General features: G+C 39.2%; 1 protein-coding gene across 1 annotated transcript; it reads left to right on the top strand.

Moving 5' to 3' along the window:
• On the top strand, nt 1038-1488 carry LOC107607677. The gene is made up of 2 exons (XM_016309603.1): nt 1038-1064; nt 1168-1488. Exons 1-2 carry the CDS (start codon nt 1038-1040, stop codon nt 1486-1488), a joined length of 348 nt encoding a protein of 115 aa, XP_016165089.1.

Genomic DNA, 10699 nt, shown 5'->3' with positions numbered 1-10699 from the left:
CCGCAGTTCGATCAGTTCGATTTCCGGTATGGTGAATGGCCTTTCGTTAATGCTGGGACCCGGTGCCCTATAAATTCTTCTCTTCCTTTCTACATGCTTCCACACTTACTTTCTCTGCATCTTTTATACTGGTCCGTTTTAATACTCATGTCTATTGCTCGGTCAAATTAAATGGCTAATGTTCAAATTGTGTCTCAAGTCAGGGTTTCAGGTTTTACATTCATGGGTTTATTTAAATGTTGTCTCAGCACCGTCAGAAGGTCTGGACCGCAGTTCGATTTCCGGTATGGTGAATGGCCTTTCGTTAATGCTGGGACCCGGTGCCCTATAAATTCTTCTCTTCCTTTCTACATGCTTCCACACTTACTTTCTCTGCATCTTTTATACTGGTCCGTTTTAAGCCGTCGTTTACTCATGTCACTGATGTTTATTGTGATTGCTATTGCTATTGCTATTGCTATAGGTACATGTGTTAAAGCTTTGCCTTGACTTCCTTAGATTTAATCGTAACCAGGCATGAAATAATTTTAACATTAATTCTTCCGATTTTGACCTATTTCTTTGTCTCTTTTGCTCTTATTACCACAATCATCGTTTTGTATTCGTTTTTCTCCCAATATTTTAATAGATAAGATCCTTGTGAGGCAAATAATTAGCCATTATTTCATAGTTGTTGTTACCAAAAAAGGAAGTTCATGCATGGCGTCCTTCTTATGATATGCATAATTGGTGTTATATTTATTTTTGCTTTCTTTGATCCTCCCTGGATGTGGATTGTGGTTTTTGGTGTGTAATTGTGTCTTCTCATGTAGATTTTCTTTAATTGATCTCTAGAATTCTCTGCAGTTAATCAGGTACCCAGCTTATATTTTCATATAAAGTTTGTCTGAGACCCAAATCCACTCCCCCAGATGGATCAGACTTTTGATTCTGTTAAGGAACTTTCTCTTATTTCCGAAAAGAACTGGTGCATTAAAGTAAGGATTTTGAGGATGTGGAAGGTTCCGTCATATGAAAAGAGTTACTCTTAACCTTCAATGGAGTTGGTTGTACTTGACAAAGAGGTACGTTTCTGTCTTTTGTTACATCATGTATGTTATTCCTTTTGGATGTTTGTCACCTCCGTGATATTAGCCATCTCTTTATTTTTTGTTCCATCGTTGTCAGGGATCGCGAATCCATTGTTTCATCCGGTCCATTCATTACCGTCTTTTTGAACCGATCCTTGAGGAGGGGAAGGTGTTTGTTGTGGCCAACTTCACGATGGACTCAAACACACAGAAATACAGGCCCGCCAAGCATAGTATGCGGATCATATTTAAGAGGGACACATTGGTCTCGAGTGCTGATGACATCGATATTCCAATTGAGTCATTTGATTTCGTGGCAACCAAGGAAATATTATCTTCGGTTAGGGTTGACTTATTTCTTATTGGTATGCTCTTTGATGTTCTCATTGTGCCACCCACATCTAGGTCATTTCCCTAGAATATCATTTTTTTTGCCTCTTTCAACTGTTTGTTAATGCCCGCTTATCTTGAGGTTATCTGGAGCAGATTTTGTTGGTCTTCTGTCTGCAAAGAGTGACTTGATTCCTTTCGAAAAAAACCCAAAAGTCACACTACATGAAAATCGAGTTTGATGATCTGAGGTAAGTCTTCCCTTTTTATTGTGTATAGAAATATAGAAATCTGGATACCTCATTCATGCTGCAATTCATACTTACCTCTGATTGTGTTGTTTAATGATTATAACTGTTCTATGTAAACCGCGATAAAAAATATGTGTGGACCCAAAAGTGGCAGTGAGAAGCTTTCATGCACATTGTGGAAAAATTATGCATCTGAATTGGTCACTCTTCTTGATGCCAACAAGGCCACCGAATTTATAATCGTACTCCAATTTGCCAAGATGAAGTTCTACAATGGTATATTTAAAATTGCCCAATTAGCAACGAACCTGCTTATATGTAATCAAGTATTTGTCTAATCAAATTAAATTTTGTTTCAGGTGTGATGACTATCACCAACACAAACTACACCACAAGGCTCATGATTAATGCTGACCTTGAAGTGGTTAAGAAATTCCGCCAAAAGTCTGGTTCTTTAACAAAGGCTTTAGTTTTTGTTCACTAATCTTTAACAAGAAACTTAACGCATTGATATATTGGTTGTGATATGGTGATGTTATTAACTTTTTGATGCAAGGCTGATTGGACTTGGTACCAAGCATAGCACCAGCGTTGATGTTATAGGCCGGGTAGTGAGGCATTCTCCTTCTGAAAATTTTCTCAGCCATATACCCTACGCACCCATACATCAGATAAAGCAAACTGTTGAGGTGTGTTCATTGGGTGCTTTGAAATTTATGGTCGTTTCCCAACACCCATTTAAATATAGTCTTTGTGGAAACCATCATGAAACAGTTTAATACGTGAGTTCCATGTTTTCATGCGATACACTGCTCTTTGCAGGAATTCTTTAAAATTATTCTCCATCATGCATTTTGTTTATGTCATTCTGGTTATTTTTTTCCTATGTGATACACTGCTCTTTGCAGGAATTCGTTAAAATTATTTGCCTTCGTGCATTTTGTTTATTTCATTGTGGTTAATTTTTTCATCCAGAAATCAACCTACGTGACATGTGGAACGGTGATCGACATTGACAGAGATCATGCATGGTGGTACAAGGCTTGCAGGCAATGCACTCAGGGACTGGAGGCACTTACTGAGCAGTTTTATTGTGCAAAATGCGATGTTTACTCAACAATTTTTGTTGCAAGGTTGGTTTCCGTTCCTGTGTGGTTGCTTTGATCCTGTGTAGTCTCCTTATATTCAAGAACTTTAGTTAGTTTTTATTTTTTTTAATTTGATGCTTTCCCTAGATTTGGAATCGGTTAAATCAAACAGCCATGTTACACCTGTGTGTTTATTGTTAAATCTGGTCAGAGCATTTGTTGCATCATCAACATGCCCCCCTCTTTTTTTTTGTTTCTGATGCATTTTTTATTTGTGCATGAAGGTTTTGCATTCAGGTTTGTGTTGTTGATGACTCAGATACAGCAATCTTTGTTCTCTTTGAGAATTCTGCCTCAAAGTTCTTAGGACTAACTGCCGCTGACATCCGCACCAGCATGCTTGCTAAGATCTTTTGGTCTGACATTTCGTGAATTCTTTCGCTACCGACTTACTCACTTCTTGTCTTCAACAAACAAGGTTATGGAAGAGACCATTTCCCAGAGGAGCTGAATGCACTGGCTAGGAAGACACTCCTTTTCAAGCTTACTGTTAGGCATGATAGCCTAAATAAATTTAAGGCGTGCGTGATCATCGTTTCTAGGATATGTTCTGATCCAGAAATTATAGCTTCACTTGCTTTAGAAAAGAACATTAAATTGGTATGAGTCTTTAATTACTCCACAAAGGCCTTTCAATTAGCATTGCGTATTCAACTGCTACTGCTTTTTGTGTTCCTTGACACTTTACAATCTCACTGTTATCTGTTCCAGGATGCATTGCAGAAGTTGACCACTGGAACGGGTGTTCGTAGTGGTGAATTGATTCGGAATGGGAGCATAGTCGGAGTTGCTGGTTCCACCACCCCTCCGAGCACCAAAGCCGCATCTGTTTCTAAGCTTGGCGCTGACCACGTGGTTACACAGACTCCTGTAAAACGACTGTGCATTAGATCCGACAATGACCTCTCCTCCCGTGCCTCACTCTCTTCCTCCAAGATTCTTCTTCCTGCGTTTGAGAAGTGCATCCCAGGGAATGCCACCGATCCTGTTGCAGAGGATATGTGAGCCGGTCATCCCTCATTCTCAGAGCTTCAAATAAAAATAAAGCCAACCGAACTGCTTGGCGTTAAATAAACCGCTTTGACTCTTTCGTTTTATCAACTTGATTTCGACTTACTTAAGATTCCTAATGTTACATTCATAGTTGGAATTTATTTTTACATGTTCACATTAGCAATGTGTCATGCCACGTTAACATGCTACTGCATCGTCTCATTGTCGTCGTTTTTATTTAGTTTGCTCAATCATAGTGTTGGATCTCATGGCGGCCCTTGGTTGGGCTTCTCGCCTGGTCTGGATTGAGATGCCCCATATTGATGCTAACGTTAGTTTATACACTATTCTATTTATCCTTCCATGTGGTTTTGTGATCCCCGTCAGATGTTATGTCACTACTTCACTTGGTTACCAAAATCTTACTGATTTCGTTAACATGTAGGAGTTTCCTTTTTTTTTCTCTGTTTATGTGTACTCCTATCATTGCAACCTGAATGTTGTATGTCATTAAACATGGAATTTCACGGGTTGGATTTGCTTATTCACTTTGCTTTCTTATGCCATGGGGGGAGGGGGTTTAAACTGGGGTATTATTGGAGATGAAGCTCTTTTGTTTCAAGAATAGTTCTGCGGTAACCGCGTTGAGTTACCTGATTAGTGGCGCTCTGTGTTAGGCATGGGACCTGTGTATGAAACAGTGTGCTCATTCCCATACCCTCTTCGTTAATTATTTTCTAATAACTGTTGATAGTGATTGGTTTTCTGGAGTTTCGTCAACACAACATGAATGACAAGCCATTTTAGTTGCGCCCCGCACTTTCCCACCTAGATGTATCTGTTCTGTGCATAATGATATATTTATCACTAACCGATTCCTTGCAATGCGTTCCCCGGGGCTTAATGCAAATTGGTTAGATGCATAGGTTTCTTCTTCCATCCTTCAAAACATCATTAACATTATTCATACCCAATCAATAACGAACCAGCATAACAGGTGATAGAGTTGTGCCCGACAAGTACATTTTCCTTTCATTGATGCTGTATAAAAAATATATCTCCTTGAACAGACTTCCATCTGCCAATAATTTCACATTAATTGAATAATTGAATTATTCTATTTAGATTAGCCTCTTGTCATTCAAACACAGGCGTCGCAATATGATTTGCGCGATCCTCCTTAACTTGTGAAGACACACCATATTTATAAGTACTTACATTTTTCCAAAAGTGGCAGCAGATTTTTCTTTGAATAGAAAGCCTATTTTTTCCTATATTGTGTGTGTAGATTGTACACTTCCATGTTAGAGCATTGTCAAGATTTTCTACATACTTCCATGGGTCAAATAGACCAAGCGGTTTTAAATTCCACTCATTCGAAGATAAACAACTCTTATTTATAAGCAAGGCTATCTTATACCTTATCAATAGTGGGTTTTATTCTGCTGTTGTTTATTTATGCCCTGCCTTCTTCTATGGTTTCGATTTCAAGTCAGATTGTTACCAATTTATGGTCGTGCTAATAAATTGTAATTAAGCACAAAAGACCAGAGAAAAATTTCATTTACCTACACGCATGGAAGATCTTTGCATGCATCAGCACGCCAAATTATTGTCCAACAGTTGATTGTCATATTGTATGAGGTAGAGAAAATTAGTTTGGATACAAATAAATGTCTTATATCGAACAATCATTCTTAAACTGTTAAAATTTGATTCTTAAACTATTAAAATTTGATTATTTTAACCAAAGAGATTTTCTCTTATGTTGAGATATGGCTAAAATTTTCTTATCACATCTTTTATATGAACAATGCATATTTCACACTATTCCTTTTGACCTTGCATAATAAGTTGCAAGGCCCGTTTTGGAGATTAAGTTAAAACACATTGCATTACTTCTATTCTCTTAAAAAAACCTCTCTAATTCTTTCCTGCGGCACCTTTGTTTGTATGCCAGAACTCACTTAACATTTCTTTTGTCATTATTTGCTCCCTCTAGATATAGCAATTATGTGCTGAGTAGTCAAACCGAACTGGTGTTTACCTGGACTCCTGTTTCCATGTTCCACTACTCCTTTTTTATGTTACAAATAATAAGTGTAACTATGATTCTGCAATTACAATTTTCCCCTATCAGCTAACTTCCTTCTCTCTTTCTTTTGGTTATGTTAAGGTGATCGGTTGACTATGTCTTGAGTTCATTGTTTTTTAAATTGTTTTTTGAATTTAAATCAGTTGCGGGATGCTAAATTGATCTGTTTCCTCTGTGAACTGATCTCTTTTCCTTAATGGTCAAAGACTAAGCAAGCGCCTGAGCACATGTGTTTTTCATAGTCTAACTTTGACATCATTCCTGATGTAGATCTTTCGGTCATCTCCTTTCTTCCATTACTCGTTGACCTTTATCATTGCATGTTGCCTTTATTGTCTAGCCGAGCGGTGTCCATTTTTGCAATTGTCTGAAATCAGTTTGAGTGCCTGTAACAAAATTATTCCACACACCTACCCCTTTGGCAACCAGTTCGGTTGCCTGGATTCCATGGAACACCAAGCTAAGCTCGCACGACAACGGCGGATAAATTTGCTGGGTCATAAGAGGCGCCAGGTCAATGTGTTGCTGAGTCCATTTGGCCCCGAGAATGGTTTGTTAGTCGTTGTCCACTACATAGTTCGCTTCATGCTCAGCGTCATTTTTCCATTAGACTTTTTCATTTTTCGGCGTGATCCATTCTTTCCTCTGTTAGGGAACATGTCATTATTTGCTGGAAATTGTGTGACCCTTATCTTGTTGCTCTACTGGTGTGTTTATGCATGATTTATAAACTTTCATCTACGATTTTCTACTATTGCAGTTGATCCTAACAGACACATGTCTGAGTCCTTCCAAACCGCTATTGGTGTGCTCCAAAAATCACCCGCCTCTGTTGTCACAGTCCAAGGTTAGCTTTACTTTGTCAATCTATGGTCGATCTCTTTTCTAATTTATTCTTTGGCTAAATGGCTCTCCGCGGAACGTAGCAATATTCCCCCCATGTGCAATACTCACCGCTGATATTGCTTAGTTGTCGTGATCACATGTGCTGCTCCTTTTTGTTTTTGACATTCTATTCCTTTTTTAAATACTGCCCCATACCACGGTGTTGGCTTGTCCATCCGCGGATAACACCCCTTTTTTCCATTGCAGGTTCCTCATCGTGCAACGTACCTAGGTCCGGTGACAGACAAAAGCGTTCTATAACACGTACCATGTAAGTAATGCCTGAATTTTCCATCTCTCTAGGATATGTTCTGGAGCCAGGAATTATGCTGCAATTAAACAATTAAACAATTCTCCCGTATAAGCTGGTGCGATTTTTTTCATCATTAGTATGGGACCTTTTGCCGAGCCTCACCCGTAGCCATGGTTGAACATGGGTCTTTGACCGGATTGTTCCGCCCACTAACTCACAATCGTTTTAATGTTTCAAATTTAGCTCCGAGATTTGATAACTAGTTCTCATCAAATATGCAGTCGGGTTGGCTATTCCCTTGTCTTGGTCTGCAAATTTTTATCTGCCTGAGGCTAGCGACATCCAAGTTGAAGCTTTTGTTGCATCTTCTACTGAACCAGGTGTTATTCTCAATGACTATGATTATGAGTTTATCCATATTTTGACCTATTATTGTACTCCTGCAAAACTTGATTTTGCTTTATTTCATATGTTCACTAGATGTTTGGTCTATTAGGTAACCCACGCAAAGATGTGTTTTTTGTGGGGCAAACATGTGGATGCACGAGCAATTTGTGAAAGGTGGAGCCAATAACACTATATTATTTGCTATTTGTTGTATGAGTGAAAATGTCACTCTCCCTTTGTTGCCGGTCCTGCTACCATTGTTGAAGGTGTTATTGGATGGAGATGATGAATGATCTTTGCATTATCAGAAACATATCAGGGCCTTTAATGTTTTCGTTCACATCTATGGCTGGAAATATTCAGTACACATTAAACAAGGGTTCCGCTCCCCCCATGTTTGTTATTAGTGGCCACAATTACCATTCAATTGGAAGTTTGATGCCACAGCAGCCTAGCAAGTCCAAGTTTGCTCAGCTCTATTTCTATGATACGAAAAACGAAGTCCAGAATAGGATTGACACAATTGGGTGAGTTGGTTGTACTGATTGTCTGCTGATATTTTAATATGTGTATTATATGATTCCGGTGTGACCTTCATTTATCTTGATGTATTTTATTTTTGGGTTGATGTAGCCTGTCTAATCAACACAAATCTATAGATCAGACAATTGTGGCCGACCTCAGCAGCATGCTTGATTCCCACAATTCTCTTGCTAAGTCTTTTCGATATGCTAGGCAAAGGTTCGCTGAAGATTCAACCACTCCGCCACAGCTTCGTCTTATCAAGAAGAGGAACACTGATGGTAGAAGATATAATCTACCATCAGCGTCTGAAGTTGCTGCTCTTATTGTAGGTGATTTTGATACAGATAACCTTGAGAGGGACGTTGTACTTCAGACACATTCAAATCAGTTGAAACGCATTGATGTTGATCATCCCCAGTACCTTGCACTATAGTACCCCTTGCTTTTTCCGTACGGAGAAGATGGTTTTCGGAGTGATATCTTAATATCCGATAAAAGATCTAAGCAACAGCTACATAAGCGAGAAACAATTAGCATGAGGGAGTTTCTGTCTTTTCAAATCCAAATGAGAACGCACGAGTCGCAAGTTCTTCTCAAATCAAGACGTTTGTTCCAACAATTTTTGGTTGATAGTTACACTATGGTAGAAGCTGAAAGACTACAATATCACAGGTTCCACCATAACAAGTTTCGCTCCCATCAGCTGCAAGGCCTACATGAGTGCCTAATTCATGGTGAGACACTGGCTTCAAGAACTGGCAAATGAGTTATCTTGCCATCTTCATTTGTCGGCGGTCCCTAATACATGTACAACAATTGCAAAGATGCATTTTCTATTTGCAGGTATGCCGGTTATCCTAGCTATTTCATTACTATCACATGTAACCCAGATTGGAACGAGATTAAAGATTGTGTTGCGGACTATTCATTAAAGCCAAGTGACAGGCCTGATATCATATCAAGGGTTTTCAAGATCAAGTTAGATGTCGTGCTAAAGGACTTAAAGGATGGGTCCATATTCGGAAAGCCCAAAGGAAGTAAGGTTTTTCATTCAGTGTCTTCAAGTTCACGCCAATACATTTGTCCTTTTTCCATCAATGGTTATTTGTCCCCTCACATATTCTTTTCTTTTTCCAATTTTCTTTGTTTTAGTTGTGTACACAGTTGAATTCCAGAAGCATGGTCTTCCCCACTGTCACATTTTATTATTTCTTCAACCAGCCGAGAAGCCAAGATCATCCGATGATATTGACCATCATATATCGGCTGAGATACCCGACGAACACACTCAATCTAAGCTGTACAGGTTAGTCCAAAAATTCATGGTTCATACCCTGTGGAGTTTTGAACACGAGTAGCCCGTGTATGATTAATGGGAAGTGTACCAAGTTTTATCCAATGCCATTCTGTGAGAAAACAGCCATAGACAGTGCATGTTTTCCCAAGTATATATGGTCGGATAATGTTGACCTCGACAATCGGTTTATTGTCCCGTATAATGCAACATTGCTTCTTAAGTATGGGTGCCACATAAATGTCGAGTATACTTGCTAGACATCTGCTATTAAGTATTTGTTCAAGTACGTCCACAAAGGTAATGACCGTGTCACAGCTTCATTTTTCCGATCGCATGATTCAGCTGATTCTGTTGTCACTGTGGATGAAATCCAAAACTACTATGATTGCCGATATATATCTGCTTGTGACGCATCCTGGCGGCTATTCGGGTTTGAGATTCAATTCAAAGAGCCAAACGTCATCCGCCTTCCATTCCACTTTCCAAATGAACAGAATATTTTGTACAAAGATCATCAACTTATTGAAAATGTTATTGAGGCTGCGGTTTCAAAGGATAGTATGTTTATTGGGTGGTTTAAGGCTAACAAGGATTTTGATCTGGCCCGTACACTGACTTACGCGGAGATGCCGTCATTTTTTGTTTGGGACAAGCAGGGGCATATGTGGAGGCCACGGAAACAAGGGAATGTGATTGGTTGTCTCACACATATTCCTCACTCGTATAGAGAGGAGTACTACCTTCGTTTGTTATTGAATTATCAAAAAGGGTGCCAGACATTTGCTGATGTTCATTCTGTTGGTGGCATTGTGTACGATACATTCAAAGAAGCCTGTTATGCGCTAGGGTTATTGCAGGACGATAAGGAATTTATCGATGCACTTAATGAAGCCAGTTCGTGGGCGTCACCGAATTATATCAGGAGGTTGTTTGCAATGCTTTTGATGTCAAACAACATGGTGCGCCCTGACATGGTATAGGAGCAATGTTGGCAACATTGTGTAGACAACTCGATGCTCTCTGGAAGACATAACTTGGGTAAACTTTCTAGATTTTTTTTCCTATCATGTTACTGTATTGCCAAAAATTCAGACCAATCCATTTAAAAACTCCCCTTTTTTTCACCTCTTGCATTGTGTTATGCATTTATTTTTTCCCTTTATCATTGTGTCGAATTTGTTTGTGATGTAGCTATCTTCCATTTTGATTTCAGGTTTCCAGCGTTCCATTCATGAGATTCAGTCCACCATACTTGCCAAAATTGAAAAACTTGTGCAGCCAAACGGTAAGAGCCTAAAAGAATTTACTAACATGCCATTTCCTGATTTTGTTGATTTGACTGAACCTTCCGACACAGTCTTTTTTGACGAGCTCAATTTTGACAGGACAGAGTTGGCAAGTATTTCCGTCGATTTGGTTTCCCGGTTGAATCGAGACTAGCGCGCTGCGTTCGACACAATAGCGA

The sequence above is a fragment of the Arachis ipaensis genome, chromosome B07 (genome assembly GCF_000816755.2).
Source record: "Arachis ipaensis cultivar K30076 chromosome B07, Araip1.1, whole genome shotgun sequence".
Classification (NCBI taxonomy): domain Eukaryota; kingdom Viridiplantae; phylum Streptophyta; class Magnoliopsida; order Fabales; family Fabaceae; genus Arachis; species Arachis ipaensis.
This window is presented reverse-complemented; position numbering and strand designations above follow the sequence as displayed.

Bases quoted from the DNA above. Each gene is read 5' to 3' on its own strand.
- LOC107607677 (XM_016309603.1), top strand. From the start codon at position 1,038: ATGGAGTTGGTTGTACTTGACAAAGAG. The intron at 1,065-1,167 runs GTACGTTTCTGT...CATCGTTGTCAG, and splicing joins TGGTTGTACTTGACAAAGAG to GGATCGCGAATCCATTGTTT.